The 21,873-nt window shown below is 48.1% G+C and overlaps 1 protein-coding gene across 1 annotated transcript in view; it reads left to right on the plus strand.

The window, feature by feature from the left end:
* The window catches only part of LNPK (lunapark, ER junction formation factor), a 215,686-nt gene that overhangs the window by 79,257 nt on the left and 114,556 nt on the right, over window positions 1–21,873 (plus strand). The window contains exon 5 of the mRNA XM_082261778.1: window positions 18,791–18,831. Within this exon, the coding sequence (XP_082117904.1) occupies window positions 18,791–18,831 (41 nt within the window). The remainder of the gene's footprint in view (window positions 1–18,790; window positions 18,832–21,873) is intronic.

The raw sequence follows: 21,873 nt of genomic DNA on the forward strand, positions 1-21,873 counted from the left end.
GCGGCTCTTTTTCCTTAGTCTTGCAGCTCCTCCTCAGTTTTCTCTTCCTGTGCCTGGGACATATGAACAGGGATGACGTCCATGGGGATGCTGGGTCCGAATTCGCAGCACTCATTTGATCGGTAGGGTGAATCTCTGGGGATCTCTCTCCCTCTCTCTCTCCCTCTCCCTCTCCCTCTCCCTTGGGGGGATCCTTTAGTGGTGCCAAAAGATCATTTTTCTCTTACGTCCTCCGACAGTCGCCGCCCCTCAAATATTCTTCACCAATGGGTATTGACTTCCGCTCCGCAGGAGTAGCTAGGCATAAGACTTGTTAGAAACAAAAGCTTTTAGCATAGACACACCCTTGGGGGCTGTCCCACTGGTCAATACCCTCCCCTGCATTAAGCCATCCCAACTCAGTTTTGTCTCTGCCTAGCGTTAGGGGTAGATAGGCTTCCCTGTGCTGGGGCTACAGTCTCAGCCTTCTAATCTTTTCTTATGATTTTTATTTGCAAGAATGTCAGTTTTTTCTTTGCTTTGCTAGCTGTTTATTTTGTCAGCGTTAGTTTTAGTCGGATCTTCGGATGAAGATGGATTTTGCGGAGCTGGGAATCGGACTGGCCGCCCTGCCTCTCCAGGGCAGAGGGTCAGAGGGATCCCCAGCCAGCCATCGAGCGTTCGGCTATGGTTCGCCCTGGCGCTATGAACGACCCATCCCTGTTCGCAGCAGGGATGCAGCCTGTGAGGTGGCTACCTCACTGGACGCATATGCGGTTGCATGCTGCAGTGTCCTGCGTTTTGGCTGACGGCATTCCCTGTCATCTGAGGACAGAGGCTTTCCGTTTAATAGAGGCACCCCACGCCATCCGGTACAGGTAAGTACTTTTCTGTGTGGGGCCTCTGTCTGGGGTGGCAGTCCTGTGTTGCTGTGTGTCCCCTCATGTCTTTGCGTTTGTGGGGCTCCCTGATGCGATCCCTGCGGGGGTCTTTTTTAGTGCACTGCTAGCGCTGTGTGGTTTTGGGGGCCCCTCTCCTGTGTCACTTTCAGTGTTTGGGAGGTGCAGACTGTGTGTGCGGCGACCGCTGCGGCTAAAAATCGCGCGGTCCGCCATTTTGTATGTGGGCAGCATGTCTGGCTTCACTATGGGCTTCACAAGAGCTTGCTGTGTAGTGTTTTGGCGCCAACCGGCGCCATCTTGTGTGTGGCAGAATGATCGTTCAGAGGACATGTCCGCAGCCATCTTGCCAAAGCCTCCCATTACTTTCTATGGACAGCCATTTTCCCTTAGCCTTGCAGCATATAGTTCAGCCTCTGGTGACCTCACTTCCTTTTCCTCTGGAGCAGCGATCGGTGTGGTAACACTCTGTGGGGCCCTGCGGACTGTCTCTTCCATATCTGTTTTATCCTTCCTGGCTCCCTTTTTTGGGGGGGGGGTCTGTGTACACTGTGTATATAGCGGTGGGCTGCGCAATCCGCAGCGCTTTTTAAAGGGCCAGTACTTTTTTGTCATTGTTTTGCAATGGAATCTCAGGACGGCAAATTCCCCCCAGCCTTGGTGGGAGACCCCAGTTCTGCTGATCCCCCTGTTATGTCTAATTTGGCCGCTGTGGTGGCGACTTTAGTGTAAAAAATGGAGGTGCTGATGGCTAAACAAGCTGCTAGGAAAAGGCCTAGACTATCTTTCTCCTCTGATTCAGATGGTGCTGTGGCTGGCGTGCCCTTTTCAGGGTCTCGCTCGTCCCTGGACCCGCTGGGATCTGAGGGGCTGGCGGAGGTGGAGGGGATAGATGATTCTCCCCCGGGGTCTCCTGAAGAACACGCAGCTATGGATGTGTTGATTTCTTCTGTCAAAGAAACACTACATTTTGAGGATGAGCCCATTCCTCCGGGCATTGTCCTCTTTTGGTACACATAGGGACCCGCAAGTCGGCACAGTTTTTTCCCTGCCCCGCTGAGTTTCATCACACTGTGAATGAACAATGGCGCAGTTTGAAACGCCCTTTTACGGTGCCTAATAGGTTTAAACTGCTTTACCCCTTTGGGCCTTCTACGGATTCGCGCTGGTGTGTGGCTCCCCAGGTGGATCACACGGTGGCCATGTTAAACAAGGCTACTTTGGTTCCTGCTGAGGATACCCCGGTGTTCGGGATCCTACGGACAGGAGGTTGGAGTCTCTTGCCCGCCATGCCTACATGGTGGCGGATTCCATGCTCAAACCTATTTTTGCTTCTGTCATGGTGGCTCAGGCGGTGGCGGATTGGACTAAGGTGCTTAGACGCGCTCTCGCGTCTGATTCTGCCCAACCTACTACACTGGCCATGGTGGATCAAATTCATCAAGGGGTCATGTATTTGTGCGATGCGGCCTTGAATGAGGCCCCTTTGGCTGCACGCCTGTCTAGTGTCGCGGTACTTAACCGTCGACTGATCTGGCTGAAGAGCTGGTCGGCTGACCAGATGTCACGGAAAACGGTGGCTGATTTTCCCTATGCAGGGTCTCTCCTTTTTGTCGAGGCTTTAAATACCTTGGTGAAAGGAGTCACTAGGGGCAAAAGCACTCTGCTGCCCCAGAACAAGCCTTTTCGCGGCAAGCGGGGTCCCGCCTTTAGACCCAATCAGGGGTCCTTTCGTGCCTTTAAGCCACAAAACAAGGGCAAACCTTTCAAGGGGCAAGGTGGCCAGAAGAAACCCTGGGCGGGCAAGCAAAAGTCCGGCCATGCTGGTGTGGCGGCTCAATCCGCCTCTGCCTGAAGGGACGCCCTCACCCGTTTCAGGGGTGGGGGGACGTTTGCGCGGTTTCCTCCAACCTTGGCTGCTCCGAATTCCGGACAGGTGGGTTCAGGAAATCATTCAATCGGGATACAAGATCGAATACCTTTCCCGGCCGACAGATTCTTTCCCTCAAATCTTCATTTGACCCCAGGGCGCCTACAGGACCTGCATCAAGTGGTGCAGGACCTCCTGACCCAGGGGGTGATTGTTCCGGTGCCTCATCGGGACGGGTTTCGGGGGTTTTACTCAAATCTGTTCACTGTGCCCAGAAAGGAGGGCAAGGTGCGTCCTATCCTGGACTTGAAAGCTCTGAACTGCTTTGTGCGCGTTCAAGTTCCGTATGGAATCCCTCCCCTCGGTGGTGGCCTCCCCTGAGTCAAGGGGAATTCCTGGCCTCTATAGACCTGAAGGATGCGTACCTGCACATCCCCATTTTCGATGGTCATCGGAGGTACCTACGATTCGCCATAGCGGAGGACCACTATCGGTTCGTGGCGTTACCTTTCGGTCTCGCTTCGGCTCCAAGAGTCTTTACCAAAGTGTTGGCGCCTGTTCTGGGCCTGTTTCGGGCACAGGGCATTGCAGTCTTGGGATATCTGAATGATCTCCTGTTAAGATCGAGTGCCAGTCAGTCTGCTGCGCGATCTGTCCACTACGGTACAGACACTCCAGGAGTTCGGATGGACCATCAACGTACAGAAGTCGACTTTGTCTCCTTCGGTTCGTCTTCCCTATCTGGGAATGGTTCTGGACTCTGCGCAAGCAAAAGTGTTTCTGCCGGAGGACAAGCTCCGGTCCCTCAAGGACAACCGATCCTCGTCACTCAGGACCTGCATGCGGTCCCTGGGGCTGATGGTATCAGCCCCTTTGCTCAGTTTCACACACGGTCTCTCCAAGCAGAGATCCTGGCCAGGTGGGACAGGCTACCTCAGTCCTTGGATCTGAGTGTCTCGTTGAGTCGCCGGACCAGAAGGGATCTTCTGTGGTGGCTTCAGTCCCCGGCGGTGTCGGAAGGGAAATCCTTCCGTCCGTTACTATGGACAGTGATTGCCACGGATGCCAGCCTGTCTGGCTGGGGTGGAGTACTGGGCAACCTGTCTGCCCAGGGCACTTGGTTGGAGGAGGAATCCTCCCTTCCGATCAACATATTGGAATTGAGAGCGATCAAACTCTTGCCTCTTCCAGTGGTCGAATCGACTTTGGGGCCGTCCCGTTTGGGTACAGACGGACAATGCGACCGCAGTGGCTTACATAAACCACCAGGAGGGCCCGGGAGGTGACCGACATTCTGTCTTGGGCCGAGACTCGTGTCCCGGCGATTTTGGCAGTTCACATTCCGGGTGTGGAGAATTGGCAGGCCGATTATCTGAGCCACCAGACCCTGGATCAAGGGGAATGGTCCCTACACCCGGAGGTTTTCCGAATGCTGTGTGCAAGGTGGGGATCCCCAGACGTGGATCTGTTCGCGTCTCGGCTAAACCACAAGGTGGAAAGGTTCATGGCAAGAACACGAGATCCTCAGGCGGACGCATCGGATGCGCTGGTGGCCCCTTGGCATCAGTATCATCTGATGTATGCCTTTCCTCCGATTTCAGTTGTTATCCAGGTTCCTTCGCAGGCTGGCCTCGGAACCGAACTTGGTGATTCTAGTGGCACCGGACTGGCCACGCCGGTCCTGGTACGCGGACATCATTCACCTAGCAGTCGAGCCTCCTTGGCGACTGCCAATGCGAGAAGATCTACTGTCTCAGGGATCGATCTTCCATCCTGCTTTACAGTCGCTTGCTTTAACGGCCTGGCTGTTGAAAGCCAGGTCCTGAGAGACAGGGGTCTCTCCTCAGAGGTCATTCCTACTTTGATCAAGGCTAGAAAAGCCTCGTCCGGTAAGATTTATTACTGTACCTGGAAAGCTTATTTTGCCTGGTGTGAGTCCAGGGGGTTTTCTCCTCGCTCATACTCGGTGACAAGAGTGTTGGCTTTCCTCCAGACTGGTGTGGACCAGCGCCTGGCGCTGTCCACGATAAAGGGCCAGGTATCTGCACTGGCTGTTCTTCATTCAACGCCCTGTGGCGTCTCATTCCTTAATTCGCACCTTCATTCAAGGTGTGCAACATTTGGCCCCTCCCCGGAGGGAGCCTTTGCCTCCATGGGACTTGAACTTGGTTCTGTCCGTGTTACAGCGTACTCCCTTGGAAAACATCTGGGAGATATCGTTGCCTCTGCTTTCTAAGAAGGTTGCCTTTTTAGTGGCGATCACTTCCGCTCGCAGAGTGTCAGAGTTGGCGGCGTCTTGCCGCTCTCCTTACCTGGTGGTTCATAAAGATAAGGTGGTCTTGCGACCTAATTCGTCATTTCTACCTAAGGTGGTATCTGACTTTCACCTTAATGAGGACATTGTTTTGCCTTCGATCTGTGCGAAGCCTAAGCATCCTAAGGAGGTTGCGTTGCATTCTTTGGATGTTGTCAGGGCGATCAGGGTTTACCTGTCGTCCACTGAATCTTTTCGGAAATCGGATTCCCTCTTTGTCCTTCCTGAGGGACCTCGGAAGGGCATGGTGGTGTCTGCGGCTACCATTGCCAAATGGATCAGACAGACGATTGTCCTGGCCTATGCTTTGAAGGAACGGGTTCCGCCCTTCCCTGTGAAGGCGCACTCTACCAGATCAGTGAGTACGTCCTGGGCCTACTGGCATCAGGCCTCGGTGACCCAGGTGTGCAAGGCTGCGACTTGGTCGTCGGTGCACACCTTTTCCAAATTCTATAAAGTGGATGTTCTGGCGTCAGCTGATGCCTCCTTTGGCCGCAAAGTTCTCAGTGCGGCAGTGCCATAAAGGACCCTTGTTTTTTTGTGGGTCCCTGGCTGTTGGGGTGTTTATCCCCTGGGTAATTTGTTTTCCTGGGTTGTTGCTCCTGTTGAGCCTTTTCTGTTGCCCAGAAGGTTCTCTTACTGTGCGTGTAAGGTTCCTTTCTCTGATGTGGGTACTGTGTTGCCTTTTCTACGGTTGCGTCTCCCACCCCTCATGTCTACACTGCTTTGGGACATCCCATTGGTGAAGACTATTTGAGGGGCGGCGACTGTCAGAGAACGGAATTTTACGGTAAGATTTTACAAAAATTCTATTTTTTTACCGTAAGGTCTACCTTTCCTTAGGGAGCCTCAGGGTCACATCTCTCCCACTGACCCCCTCTATGGAGGTGGCAGGTCCCTCGGAACCCCAGCTTCCCATGGTTCCACTCATGGTCGTCCTGCAGTCAGTGTCCCGGGTGGAAGTGGTATGTGGGCAAAGGCCCAGGAGGAAGCGTTCCCCCCCCCCCCCCCCCGCCTTTCCCTGCTCAGTCTCTCCTCTAATTCTGAGTCTGATGCCACCGTGGACACGGCCCTTAATATCACACCCCCCAAATCCATCCGATAGGGAGTATGAATCCTCCATGCAATTTCCGGTCATCGGTGCGTCACTTCCAGTATGGTGGAACGCACGCCGGGACCAAGGAGAGATCCTGAGCGCACACCGCGGCCAGGAAGCATTCCAGACTTGCCTCTATTCATTGTCTGCCTGAATTTATGCTACCAAATGTGAGTTTTACTCTTGTTTCTATACATTAAAAGTCTGTCGGAGTTGCACTATTGTGAGCTACTTTTCTCCACTTATGTGCATCGGGTCATTGAGAGTAGAGATGATCGAATGGTTTGGGTCGACCATTGGCTGTTCGAGGTTCGGCCGAATTTAGAACTTTTTTGCCCAAAAAGTTCGGAATTCGGCAACCAGAACTGACAAAAATGCAATGGGTCAGGAAATGGGCTTTAAAAGCCCATGATTGGACCAGAACCATTAGCAAAATTGAGGGGGCAGGACAATGCTAAGAATGTGATTGGAGTGACTAGGGGGTCCATAGACCAATCATTAGTGAATACGCCCCCCAGTATAGAAGATAGCCCCCGCCAAATTCCTAGCATTGTTATACAGGGACATGGAAGAGAGTGTAAGCAGTTCTGTGACTTCTGCTACAAAGTGTCATTTAGCATTTATTAGTGTGAGGAAAGGGATATCTAGTGTAGTTAGGGTGCTCTTTTACACTTTAGTTGGATTTAATTTATTCAGTTTCTGTAGGGAAAGTGTTAAGTGTAAGGGGACCGTAGTGTAGGGTTAACTGACAGTGACTGCTATGGCAGGGTGACCAAACCCTTCCATATCAGGGAGACCGCTATAGAGAAAAGCTAGTTTCTCTGAAGTCACTTTCGCTGCAGTAATATGGCTTCGCCCCCGTCTGCATTCTTTTTGGCTGCAGGCGTCTATAGGGATCTTTTGAGCACATGTTTGGAGTCAGGCATGACATCTGAACATGTGTATAGGGGGTATATATACACACCCATGTATGTATATATACACCTAGACATATATAGGTGTGAAAGGAGCAGAAAAAACTACTGGCGCTAATGAAATAACACCAATATAGTTACGCTCCTATCACACCTATATATGTGTAAAATACATATAAGTATGTGTGTGTATATATAGCACTATACACAAGTTCAGATGTTTTGCCTGCCTCCAAAGAACCCAAAAAAAAACGCTAGCGTCAAAAAAAAAAAACAAAACGCCCAGGTGTGTTGTTGCAGGCATTTTTTGGGGGTTTTTGGAGGCAGGCAAAACATCTGAACTTGTGTATAGTGGTATATACACACACATACTTGTATGTATTTTACACTTAGACACATATAGGTGTTATAGGAGCGTAACCATATTAGTGTAAATGATTTCATTAGCGCAAGCATATATTTCTGCTACTATCACACTTATATATGTCTAGGTGTATATATACATATAAGTATGTGTGTGTATATATATATATATATATATATATATATATATATATATATATATATATATATATATATATATATATATATATATATATCCGTATACACAAGTTCAGATGTTTTGCCTGCCTCCAAAGAACCCAAAAAAACGCTGGCGCCAAAAAAACGCCCAGGTGTGTTGTTGCAGGCATTTTTTGGGGGTTTTTGGAGGCAGGCAAAACATATGAACTTGTGTATAGTGGTATATATACACACATACTTATACTTATATGTATATACACACCTAGACATGTATAGGTGTGATAGTAGCAGAAATATATGCTTGCGCTAATGAAATCATTTACACTAATATGGTTACGCTCCTATAACACCTATATATGTCTAAGTTTAAAATACATATAAGTATGTGTGTGTATATACCACTATACACAAGTTCAGATGTTTTGCCTGCCTCCAAAAAAATGCCTGCAACAACACACCTGGGTGTTTTTTTTTTTTTTACGCTAGCGTTTTTTTGGGCATTTTTTGGGGTTCTTTGGAGGCAGGCAAAACATCTGAACTTGTGTATAGTGGTATTTATATCACTATACACAAGTTCAGATGTTTTTCCTGCCTCCAAAGAACCCAAAAAAATGCTTGCTACTCAACCGGCAAGGTGTGAAAAGCGAGAAGCCACTAACCTGTTCTATAAGTGACCTAAAACAAACAATCTTTTTTTTTTTTATGGTTCTGGACATGCTACAGAGCTGAAACTTCACAGGTACACTTTTTAGACCCCCCCCCCAGATACTAAATCTTTTTTTTTTTTTTTTTTAATTTTTTTCAATAATTGGCTCTCTATCAAAAATGACAATTTTTAAGAACTTTTTTTTGTGTGATTAATGGTCCCTGGGGTATGACCCAGAACCCTAGGCACCTTTTTAGGGGCATTTATTGGGTTTTAGGCTTCAAAATGGTGTTTCTTGATTACCGAAGTTCGGGTCCCATTGATTTCAATGGGGTTCTGAAATCCGGGCCGAACTTTCGGGAAGTTCGGATGTTCTGGCCGAACCGAGCTTTTGAAAAGTTCCCTAATTGAGAGCCACTGAAAGCCACAGATACCTTATCCTTAAGGTTTTCTATACCAGGTTCCTTACTGGGACACAAGCTCTGCCGACCCTTTTAGCTATATAGCTTAGGGGTCATCTCAGTCCGGTAAGTTGAATATCCAAAGGGGGAGGATCGGCACTATTCACTGCACTGGATTGATGGCATGATTTTGCACTTTCCTCTTGGCACTCGAGCACTTTTTGGGACTTATTTGGACTTTTGTTGCTATTATCTATTTATTGGAATATCACTGCATATTTTGCATATATATTGGACTGGCACTATTTATATATCGTATTTTTCACTCATTGTATTTATGTAAATACGAAGCAGGGGTACCACATGATTTTTTGCACATGAATTGCACGTTGCACTTTATTATTTATCAATTAATGGTATTTTTATTCATCATTCAATACCTCTTTGTGCAATTCCTGGGAGGAATCAAGGGCGAGGATCTTCCAATCAGTCTGGTGGCCATAAACCTCCCTTGGGGGCTTCCTCTCAGAGAAGACCAGTTGTCTTAAGGGCTGATCTACCATCCTGTTTTACAGTAGCTGTTTTTAATGGCTTAGCTATTGAAAGCCAGGCACTGAGGGACAGAGGTCTGCCTGGATCAGTGATCCCTGCTACGGTGAAGGTGAGGAAGTAGACTTCCAGCAAGATATACCATTGTACGTGGAAAGCGTACATTGGCGCTCATCCTCAATCCTTTTGTGGCTCGGATCTTCACCTTTCTTCAACAGGGCCTTGATCAGAAGTTGGCCTTGAGTACCATTAAAGGTCAGGTGTCTGCCCAGGCAATCTTCTTTGAGCGACCCCTAGCCATGCACTCTTTAGCTCCTACCTTCATTCAGGGGGTTTGACATGTGGCTTCACCTGTATGGTCTTTTGCCGCCATGGGATCTAAATCTAGTTCTTTCGGTTCTCTAGAAATCTCTATTTGAGAATATTTGGGAGATTCCCTTGCCTACGTTATCCCAGAAGGTGACATCCTTGGTGGCTTTTACCTCGGCCCACAGGGTATCGGAATTGGCGACATTTATCCTGTTGCAGTCCCTATTTAGTGGTCCATAGGGATAAAGTGGTGCTTTGTCCCGGTCCATCATTCCTGCCCAAAGTTGTCTGATTTCCACTGTTGCCTTCCTTGTGTCCCATGCTGGCTCATCCCAGGGAATTTGCTTTGCATACCTTGGATGTGGTTAGTGCGATTCGGGTGTATCTGGCAGCTACGGAGTCCTTTCGGAGGTCAGACTCCCTTTGTGGTAACGGACGGACAAAGGAAAGGGCTGGCCACTTCTTCGAGCTACTATCTCCAGATGGATCAGACAGTCGGTGACTCAGGCCTATTCCATTAAAGGTCAGGTTCCACCTTTCCCTGTCAGGGTGCATTCCACTCGGGCACTAAATACTACTTGGGCCTTCCGTCATCAGGCACATATATTGCAAGTTTGCAAGGCGGCCACTTGGTCGTGGGTGCATACCTTCACAAAATTCTATAAGGTAGATACTTTGCAGCCAAAAAGATTCATCTGCAGAAGCCAAAGTTTTTTGCAGGCTGCTGTTTAAGAGGGGCTGTTCCTCTTGTAGGGGGTTTTTCTTTAAACTTTTATATTTCAGATGGGGCTCCTGTGACCCTGTTAAGGCTCCTGTGTCCTGGTTAAGGGCTGTTATGGTTTAGCCTTGGTTTTTCTCTTACGTCCTCTGACATTCGCCGCCCACTCATTCAGTCTTGACCAATGGGTATTGACCTCTTATCCATAGGAGCAAGCTAGGCATAAGACTTGTTAAAAACAAAGTAATTTACATAGACACACCTATGGGGGCTGTCCCACTGGTCCAATACCCCCTGCTATCAGCCATCCCAACTCAGTTTGTCTTCTGCCTAGTTAGGAGTAAGATAGGCTTCCCTGTGCTGGGGCTACGGTCTCAGCCTTTCTTCTGTTTTATGATTTTTCTTTTCTGCAAGTGTTTTTTCTTTGCACTACTAGCTGTTTATTTGTCAGCGTTTAGTTAGTCGGCTCTTCGGATGACGGCGTTGCGGAGCTGGGAGTCACACTGGTCGTCCTGGTGCTCCAGGACAGAGGGCCTTATGGAATCCCAGCCATCGAGCGTTTAGCAGGCTCTGCGTACGCCCTGGCCTCGCAAACGACCTGTCCCTGTCCTCAGGGATGAAAGCCCACGAGGTGGCCACCTCGCTGGGACGTTTCCACCGCGGATCCGTGCGTTGCTAGCGTCCTGCGTTTTTTGGCTGACGGCATCCCCACCGCCTGGGGTGGGAGGCTTCCCGTCGATGAGGCGTCCATGCCATCGGGTACGGTAAGTACATTCTGTCTGGGGATGGCAGTCTGATGTGTCTGTGGTATCCCCTTATGTCTGTGCGTTCGGGGCTCGCCTTACTCCCGGTCCCTGCGGGGGCTCTACCGTGTCTGAGACGCTATGTGGGGGGTTGTGGGGGTCCCTATCCTGAGTGCCACTATTTGTGGTGTGTTTGGGTGCAGACATGTGTGGTGGCCCGCTGCGGGACCTTTTCCAGCGCCCTTTGGCGTCTAACTCTTTGATTCGTACCTTTATTCAAGGTGTGCGTCCTTTGGCCCCTCCTCGGACGGCGCCTCTACCGCCTTGGGACTTGAACTTGGTTCTGTCCGTTTTGCAACGTCCTCCCTTTGAAAACATTAGGGAAATTTCTTTGCCTCTGCTGTCAAAGGTTGCTTTTCTAGTGGCGATCACTTCTGCCCGTAGAGTGTCGGAGTTGGCAGCCTTGTCTTGCCGCTCCCCTTACCTGGTGGTTCATAGGGATAAGGTGGTCTTGCGACCTAACCAGTCCTTCCTTCCTAAGGTGGTTTCTGATTTTCACCTTAATGAGGACATTGTTTGGCCTTCACTTTGTGCAATTCCTAAACATCCTAAGGAGTTTGCCTTACATTCCTTGGATGTTGTACGGGCGATCAGGGTTTTCCTGTCGTCCACTGTATCCTTTCGGAAGTCTGATTCTATTTTTGTCCTTCCTGAGGGACCTCGGAAGGGTATGGCTGCGTCTGCGGTGACCACTTCAAAATGGACGATTGTACAGGCATATTCGATTAAGGAACAGGTTCCGCCCTTCCCTGTCAAGGCGCACTCTACCAGAGCGGTATGTGCGTCATGGGCCTTCCGACATCAGGCTTCGGTGGGCCAGGTGTGCAAGGATGCGACCTGGTTGTCAGTGCACACCTTTTCCAAATTTTATGAACTTGATGTTCTGGTGTCAGCTGATGCTTCCTTTGGCCGCAAATTTCTCTGTGCGGCAGTGCCTTGAGGGGACCCTAGTTTTGCGGGTCCATGACTGTTGGGGTTGTTTTCCCCCTTGTTTATTTGCTTTCCTGGGTTGTTGCTCCAGTTGAGCTTTTCTGTTACCCAGAGGATTTACCTTTCTGTTAAAGTAAGGTTCCTTTCTCTGACGTGGGTGCTGCGTTGCCTTTATGACGGTTACGTTTTTCACCCCTGAATGAGTGGGCTGCGACTGTCAGAGGACGTAAGAGAAAATCTTACCGTAAAATTCCATTCTCTGAGTACTCTTGACAGTCGCCGCCCCGCCCCTCTTTTGGGGTTTCTTTGGACTTAAAGCGGAGTTCCGGCCACAAAATCGACAATCGCTTTTGTGGCCATCCGCTTGCTTTTTTTTACCTGAAAAGGAAATGGATAGTTAAGTTTTTTTTTTTTTTTTTTTTTTTTTTTTACTTATTTTAGAAAGAAATACTTGCCTTTGTTCCACCTTCTCCCTCGTCGGCCGCCGCCCACGCCGTCACTTCCGGTTTGCAATGATTCCTGGGAGCTGAACGTCATCGCTCCCAGGAATCAATGCGACAGCACCGGCCCCGCTCATCACTTCCGGAACACACCGGAAGTGACGAGAGGGGCCGGTGCAGGCGCATTCTGGGAGAAGAGGACACGGAAGAGGACGCAGAAGAGGATCGCGCTGGCTTCAGCTGCCCACATAAAAGATGGCAACGCTGGAGAAGAAATTTTAAAAGTGAGTATTTCTTCTTGCAGGTAAGTGCGAACTGGGACAGATCAGAGGCTAGCCATTGTGGTATGTACTAGCCCTGACTGTCCCGGGGGTAATTTCATTGAAAAAATGTTTTTGTGGCTGGAAATCCACTTTAAATTGCTTGCTACCAAATTGAGTTGGGATGGCTGATAGCAGGGGGGTATTGGACCAGTGGGACAGCCTCTATAGGTGTGTCTATGTAAATTACGTTTTCTCTAGCGCTCATTGACAGACGTAGTCCTCGGTGATACACCACCTTCGGGTTATGTTGCCTCCACAGGAGCAGGACTAGACTGGAAATTAAAAAGCTCTGGCCACACCCTAGGGGCAGTCCCAGAGGGTATATCCTCTCTCTCTCTGCCTCAGCAAATCAGTTATTTTCTGTCTAGTTAGGAGTAAGGACCTAGATACCTTGCTGGGATCTTAGGTCCTGGCAAGAAATTTTTTCTTAAAGGATTTTTTAGACAGCTTTTTTTCTCCAGTGTTCCTGTGAGATCTTCAAGCAAGAAAGCTGAACTGGGCGACGGGCTGGATGTTGAGATCCGGTGGTCACCCCAGTTCAGCCTACGAGCGCGTGCAGGCCATAGCTCCGCGCTGGGTCGGCCGCGACAAAGTCCCATTAAAAGGACTGAACCCGCGAGTTAAACGTGTCGCTGAAACGCCAAAGACCATGAGTCACGGCGTCCGTATCGGTCGACAGCCCTCCCGCCCCGGTGGAGAGGGGTACTGTCAGGAGTTGGTGCCCGCCTGGTTCCGGTATGGTGAGTAGTATGTTCCCCCTTTTTTCCTGACGGGTTTTGTGGTGAACGCGGGCCCCTCTCTGTATGGTAAGAAAGAGTCCTTTCTATCCTATAACATGTCACAGATCCTCCTACTTTGAGTGTGATTTTGTGTGCAAAAAGCCAGGAGACTTGGTTTGGGAGCTAACAATCTATTGTATACATGTTTAAAAGATGTAATCTGTGGCATTCTGGGAATCTTATGGGTTAAGTATAAGCTACCTACCAGTCAGAAGCCACGGACATGTTGACTGCCTTCCAAATCAGATCTCCAGCTATTAGCAGGCCTCCCGAACGGCCATGCGGTCCGCCAGGGCCAGTACCGCCAACCTCGCCATATCCCCATGCAGAGAGTGTGTTGTGTGCCCTGCAGCACACCGCTATTCAATACAGGCCGCCGCCATTTTTTTTGCTGGATCGCACGAGCCGCCATTTTGGCGTAGCCTCGTGTCTCCAGCATGGGGGCGGCCATGTTTGAGGTGATCCTACACCTCGTGGAGCTTGGGGGAGGCGCCGGAAGGCGTGCAGAGGGGCGGAGCCGCCTCCTTTCTTCCTGGGCAGCCAGCCAAAAGACTTCCTGTTTGTCAAGACAGCGCTGTAACCTTGCAGTTTAACTCTGAGCATCAAGTGGTGAGCCTGGGGGTCTATCTCTCTCTCTCTCTCGATCGATAGGGATCCCTAGCAGGTAACACTAGGGGGCTTTTTTGTGGCGCTGGGGGTCAGAAAAAAAAAAAAAAAAAGTTTTTTTCTTTACTTTTGAATTATATTATCCAGGAAGTAACTGGAGTTATCATGGACCCTGCCACACATATTCCCCCACCTGTTTCCCTCGAGGGGGCCTCGGGACCCGCCGGTGCACAGAGTATAGAGTCATTTACAGCAATTTTGGAGTCTATGGTGGCTCGGGTGGAGGCGGCCTGTCAGGGACGGGGGTCAAGGAAGCGACCCCCGCCTACCCCTATACCATCTGACACCTCTGACTCAGATTCAGAGATGGTCACGGCAGTTGCAGGTTCCTCTGCAAGGGCTGTTATCCCAGGTAAAGCCCCCTCAGACAGTGAGGAGGACGCTTCTTCTCTTGCTATAATTCAGGAAGAAGCATTGGTGGACGCACTAGTTGTGGCAGTGCAAGAAACCTTAAAACTTGAGGCTTTACCGGCAGAGGCAACTGAAACAGAGATGCCTTTTGGTACTAATAAGCCCATCAAGACGGCGAAGGCTTTTCCTGTACCTAAATGTTTTGGTAATCAGATTAAAGGAGAATGGGAGCATTCTAAACGTACCTTTACTATTTCCAAGCGTATTGCTAGACGCTATCCGTTTGAGGAATCCATCATTAAGAAATGGACGGTACCACCAGTCGTGGATCCGCCTATTTCCAGGCTGAATAAAGCCACGGTTATTCCAGTGGAGGACACTTCGTCCTTTATGGATCCGGTGGATCGAAAGATAGAAGCAGAGTCCCGCACTATCTTCTCTCTGATAGGGTCAGCATTTAGACCAGTAATTGTTATTGGTCTAGTTTCCCAGACACTTACGGAATGGGCGAAAATGGTACGCCAAGATCTTAGGGGAAAAGATATTCCCCAGGAGACATCTGATTTGATGGAACAGATCATACAAGGGCTACGGTTTATCTGTGACGCAGCCTTGGACACTACTCCCTTATTAGGGCATGCATCTAAGTTAGCAGTGATCCTCAGACGTGTGCTGTGGTTAAAATGCTGGTCAGCTGACCTAGGTTCCAAAAAGACCTTGACGAATCTCCCCTTTCAGGGGAATCGTCTATTTGGGGCCAACCTAGATGAAATCATTAAGGATGCCACTGGGGGCAAGAGCACTTTTTTGCCACAGGCTGCAAAAGCTAAGGGACCTCGCAACAAGCGAGGACCTTTCTTTACCGCCCATAAAGGGCGCCCGGCTGGTACTAGCGGGAAAGGCAAGACTCCTCCAGGAGGGTTCAAGAAGGGCTGGTCGGACAAGCAGAGGACCAACCCAGCCAAACCCGAAGTAAAGGAGTACACAGCCTGAAGGTGCGCCCCCACCCGGTTTCAGGGTGGGGGGACGTTTTCACCGGTATTCAGGACAATTGATCGAGCATCAACCACTACTACCGGTGCGATTCTTCCCTTCCAACATTTAAGTACCACAGGAAGCGGTAGTTACCGTTCCCTGAATAGATCTTTTCCTTTACCTTTTCCTAAGATTAGTCCCGATACCTCACAGGAATCGGATCTGGTTGACCAGATAGGCCAAGTAGCCTCTAGTCGGGTGACTTCGGTCCCTGAGGTTCAACCAGAAAAGATCACCTTTCCTGATAACTATCAGGTATCTGATAAATGTGTGGGAACAGAAAACGACCAGACTTTCTCGGATGGTCGGGGCCAGATAGCTCTAGGGACGCCTGGTTCAGATCCAATCAGCGCCAGTGGTCCTAGAAATTCTAGGCTGGCCTCCTCAAGCCGGCCTGGCCGACTTGGACATGTTAGTCGCAGACGTTCCGTGGGAACTTCGTCTCAGGGAGTGTCTGTGGTCTCAAGGACCAATTTACCTTCGTGCTTTACAGTCGCTGGTTTTAATGGCCTGGCCATTGAGACCCAAGTACTGAAGGACAAAGGTTTGTCTACTTCAGTCATTCCTACCCTTATTAAAGCAAGGAAAGCGACTTCCAGCAAAGTCTATTATCACACATGGAAGACTTATATTGCGTGGTGCGAATCTTTAGGATTTCCTCCACGTACCTATTCGGTGTCTCGAATATTGGCCTTTTTGCAACAAGGGGTTGAGCAGAAGCTAGCCTTGAGCACCATCAAGTGTCAAGTTTCAGCATTAGCAATCTTCTTTCAGAAGCCTTTAGCTACCAAATCCTTGGTGCGGAATTTCATCCAGGGGGTGCGGCACCTGGCTCCTCCAGTCCGCGCGCCCTTACCGCCCTGGGATCTTAATTTGGTTTTGTCGGTTCTACAGAAACCTCCCTTTGAAAACATCAGGGAGATTCCCTTGCTTACTTTATCCCAGGTGGCCTTCTTGGTGGCTATTACTTCTGCTCGCAGGGTGTCAGAACTGGCTGCATTATCATGCCAGTCCCCATACCTAGTGATTCATAGGGATAAGGTAGTACTTCATCCTAAGCCATCTTTTCTTCCTAAGGTGGTCTCAGATTTTCATCTGAATGAAGATATTGTACTACCTTCCTTGTGTCCTCAGCCCAAGCATCATCGGGAACATGCGTTGCATTCCTTAGATGTGGTTCGGGCAATCAGGGTATACCTGAAAGCTACGGAATCATTCCGTAAGACGGATTCACTTTTTGTGATCACGGATGGCCCCAGAAAGGGTTTGCCTGCATCTGCCGCGACCATTGCCAAATGGATTAGACAAACGGTGGTACAGGCTTATTCTATTAAGGGTCAGAGTCCTCCGTTCCCTGTTAGGGCGCACTCCACTCGAGCGCTCAGTACTTCCTGGGCCTTTCGCCATCAGGCGTCAGTGGTCCAGGTATGTAAGGCGGCCACTTGGTCGTCGGTACATACCTTTACAAAATTCTATAAAATTGATGTGACGGCATCGGCGGATGCCTCATTTGGCCGCAAGGTTTTGCAGGCCGCAATTTGAGGAGACCGGTGGTCTACCTCGAGGGTTTTTTTCTGTTTGAAAAAAAAAAAAAAAAAAGAAATTTTTTCTCTTTTGTTGAGTCTCATCATTAAGGATGAGCATTGTAAACTTCTAGTTGGCACCGGTTGGGCCTTCTAGATTGGGATTTGATTTGATTTTCCCACCCCTCAGTTGTGATACTGCTCTGGGACGTCCCGAAGGTGGTGTATCACCGAGGACTACGTCTGTCAATGAGCGCTAGAGAAAAATGGATTTTTGTAAAATCTTACCGTAAAATCCTTTTCTCTTAGCTCATTGACAGACGTAGTCCCCGCCCCTCTGTTTTTTTGAGTTAGGGTTAAAATCTCTAAAGACTGCTTTTTCACATAACTGATTTGCTGAGGCAGAGAGAGAGAGGATATACCCTCTGGGACTGCCCCTAGGGTGTGGCCAGAGCTTTTTAATTTCCTGTCTAGTCCTGCTCCTGTGGAGGCAACATAACCCGAAGGTGGTGTATCACCGAGGACTACGTCTGTCAATGAGCTAAGAGAAAAGGATTTTACGGTAAGATTTTACAAAAATCCATTTTTTTTTAACAAGTCTTATGCCTAGCTTGCTCCTATGGATAAGAGGTCAATACCCATTGGTGAAGACTGAATGAGTGGGCGGCGACTGTCAGGACTCGGAGAAAGGAATTTTATGCTAAGATTTTACAAAAATTCAGTTTTTTCCCCACCCCCTCATTTTTCTTTTGGGACTGCTTTTAGATGTCCCAGTAGTTATGATTTATGGAGCGATGTGTCCGTCGAACGTAAAAGAGAAAATAGGATTTTTGTACTTACCATAAAAATCCATTTCTGAGTTCGACAGACACAGCACCCACCCCTCTATGGAGTTCTGATACTTCTAATTCTGCTTGCTACTAAACCGTTTACGTAGAACAGAAGGGGGGTTATATATCAGCTGAGGGCGGGCCATAGGTGTGGCCAGGTGTTTTTTGTTCTGTCCTACTCTGGAGGAGGCAATATAACCCAGTAGTTATGATTTATGGAGCGCTGTGTCCGTCAAACTCAGAGAAATTTGTTTTATGGTAAGTACAAAAATCCTTATGTGTTTTATTAACACCTGAACACACTAGGGACGATCATAGATGGAGCGAATTTCTTTCCTGAATCTGCGGGTTGCAGGAAAGCAATTTGCTTGATTTCCCCATCAACAGTGTGGACAGTGAAATTCCTCCTGGTGGGGGAAGCTGTCCCCGCTGGGTGAACCCAGTGATTATTGCTTGTGGGTGGAACAGCTGCATGCAATAATTGCATGTAAAATCTGACAGGCTGCCTGTACCCAAGTTGATCAATCAACTTGGGTATATTAAGCCTGCCCATACATGTTAGGCATGCACTGGTACACCTGTACATGAACAACTGGGCGTGAATCCAGCCTCTGATTCTTCTGGAGTTGCAGTACAGGGGTCCTTGATGTGGGTCATTGACCTGACATAAAGTGGGGAGAGATTACTTTTTAAAGTATTTGACCAGTCTCCTTTGGACAGAATTACCTCAAGTATGTCTTCAGTCTCTGAAAGTCCTCTCTAGCATTACATAAACTAAACATTTATGTACGGCCCTTTTTCCTATATGCCATAAATTGACAACTGTTTTAACCTTTAACCCAAACTGTTATTCAAATTGGACAATCCAGTTGTAATTCTTGGTGTTTTTGCAGATGACGCACTGGAAGAGTTAAAGGTACAGAAGAAAAAGATTGTGAGTAAACTTTCTTTTCTTGAACCATGTGTAGCTTGCTATTGTTGCATATTGAAAACATTCCAGTTTTTCATGATTTTTCCACACTTGTAAACTAAGAGCTAAAAAAAAACTTGGGAGTTCCATACCAATATTTGTTGCAACACAGTTGTGTCGGTTCCTTTTTCTCTTTTGTACGATGGACACAGTGCTCCATAAATCAGATACTAATGGAAGATTTGCTGCGCATAGATAAAAAGTAGATAATCATTAAAAACATATAAATATGAAGTGGATAAAAACTGAATATAGCTGCCAACACTTGACCCTGAATTAGAAAAACAGATCACAAAACGATATAGCAATAGTAGGTGTAGCGCAAAAAAATGATATTGCGATGAACAGCACAGTCCATTTATCATGAAAAAGTCCACACATATTATAACACAGATGTTAGATATCTTCCGAAAGGTAAAATGTGTGATCCCAAAAGGGTACAGACACTCCAAATCCCAATATCCCAGTGCAGAGATTCCACCACCAAGGAATGAGATTAGCCTCTTACCACAACACAATGATCCCCATGACAACGATCATATTCAGCATATGAGATCCGGATCCACTGACAGGTCCTGTACCAGCCTCCGTAAAGATAGTGCCCACTCCTCTCAAGATAAGTAGGTATGAAAAAGAAGGGGAACAACTTCCATAGCATAATACTGTTGGGAAACTTTATTCATGCAAAACTACACAGAGTGGCAACTCACATTTGTGTTGTAATCATAGGCGTGTATCACGGAGTGTCCCGAGACTCGGTATCCTGCCGAGAAAATGGCCGCCGCGTCCCTTCGTTGGTCACAGCGTGACGTGCCGCAGGCTCCTCCTACGCGTTTCATCAGGAACTGACGTCGTCAGGGGGTGTGGCCTGCGGCAAACCTTCTCATTATATACGCTGGCAGAGCGGACGGGCGGGGCACGATAATCACAACCCAGAACCAGGAAGTAGAACACTTGCGTGTCAACAACCGGAACGGACGGATCATGATAGTAATGATCCGGAACAGGTTGCGGTCCACTTGCGTGTCAGCACCCGGAACCGGATGTCAATCAAATTCCGAACATGGGTCAATCAAGCCCTAAATTCAGATCTATGGCAATACAATGGTAACTACATAAATGAAGGTTTGAATAATGAATTAAAAAAAACGGCAACATTCAATGTTAGCCCAATAAAGTCAAACCTGAAAGTTACCAATACATAAATGTTTTCAAACTACTTTGCACTGTCACACATGACCTCCCCTGGACACGGCGCCACCTCCCGGCAGGCAACCGATCAATCAGGAAACTCTGATCGCACGACCAACCACTACATCAGACTATATAAAATATTACATAAATCCATAAAATTAAACACATGCAATAATAAAACATTAATAGTAGACATGCATTCTAAAATATAAATATAAAATACTACATCCCTTGATGTTGCTTAAGTACATGAACCCTACATCTATTTCTATAATGGTAACCGATATGGCAAAATACCCGGGTGGTCTGACATCAAATTCAAATTACAAATTGTTAATAAAGGAATTGATGTCCCATTCGATGTCTAGCCCATGAGGGGCATAAGATTTGAGGCGATAAATCCAACTCGTCTCCAACTGGGAGACTCCCCTTGTCGGGTTACTGCCTCTCCAATCACCCGGGAATTTGTCTATTCCCAAAAAGACTGTACCACTGGGATCTCTCCCGTGGCAGAGGTCATAGTGTCGCAAGACACTGTGTTTAGGAAAGGCTTTTATTATGTTTGCCACATGTTCTTTTAGACGCACATGCCACATGCGTATCGTGCGACCCACGTATTCAAGGCCACAAGGGCAACGTAGAAGATAGACAACATAACGCGTGGTGCATGTGATAAACGGCTTGATTTTATACTCCTGCTGCGTATTATTAGAGAAGAATGATTCAACCCTTCTAGACTTACAGGCATTCGCTTTACAAATAGCACATCTCCTGCAGGGGTGAAAGCCCCCTCTTTGCTGAAAGGAGACAGTCCTTGGAGGATCCACAAGATTTGGAGCCATTTGTAGCCTCAACGGAGGCACACCCCTAAAAATGACCATTGGTACCTCTGGTAAGGGCGGTCCCAAAATGTTATCATTTTTTAGAATGTGCCAGTGTTTTTGAATGATTTTCTTCACCGAAAAGTGTTGAATCGAATAAGAGGAAAAAAAACGCATGTTGGAAATCATCGTTCCTTTCCCGTGCACGCGGTTGCAAAAGATCATCCCTATTGCGATTATCTGCCTGTATGAGGGCCTTCTCTAGCTCCCCTTCTTTGTATCCCTTTTCCAAAAATTTGGATTTCAGGGAGGCAGCTTCCTCAATCTAAGGAATTGACTGACAGGAACGGATTTGAGCCATGCCACGTGGTGGCAGCTATATGTATCTATGAATCCGTTCCTGTCAGTCTCCTTGAAAAATGTAGAGGTCTCCAAAGTACGACCCACCACTTTGATCTTTAAATCCAAAAAGTGAATCTCAGACTTGCTACTCTCATGTGCCAGCCTGATACCTCTGTCATTGTTTAACATTGATATGAAGGCCTCTAGAGCTTGAGAATCGCCATCCCATAGGAGGAGGATGTCCTCAATGTACCTCCGCCAGAGCACAATCTCTGGTTTAGGAATGTCACCGATGACCTCCTCCTCCCACTTGGCCATGAACAAATTGGCCATACTTGGTGCAAATTTTGCGCCCATGACCACACCCCTATTCTGTCTGTAGTAGGTTCCTCCGAACCAAAAATAATTGTGGGCCATGGCATAGTCCAACAAAGTGAGGATAAACTGGCTCTGAAAATTCAATAATGTACTCTGTCCAAGATAATGCTCAACAGCCTCCTTACCATGCTGGTGCGAGATCACCGTACCATAAGGCGTCCTCAGCTGGTATAACCCCCTCTCTGCTCTAGGTATTCAGTTTTGTTCTGCCTAGTCAGGAGTCTAGTCTAGACCTGGGATCTCTTGGTCCTAGCAATATTTTCTCCTTGCA

The sequence above is a fragment of the Pelophylax lessonae genome (assembly GCF_965119305.1).
Source record: "Pelophylax lessonae genome assembly, chromosome: 6".
NCBI lineage: Eukaryota > Metazoa > Chordata > Amphibia > Anura > Ranidae > Pelophylax > Pelophylax lessonae.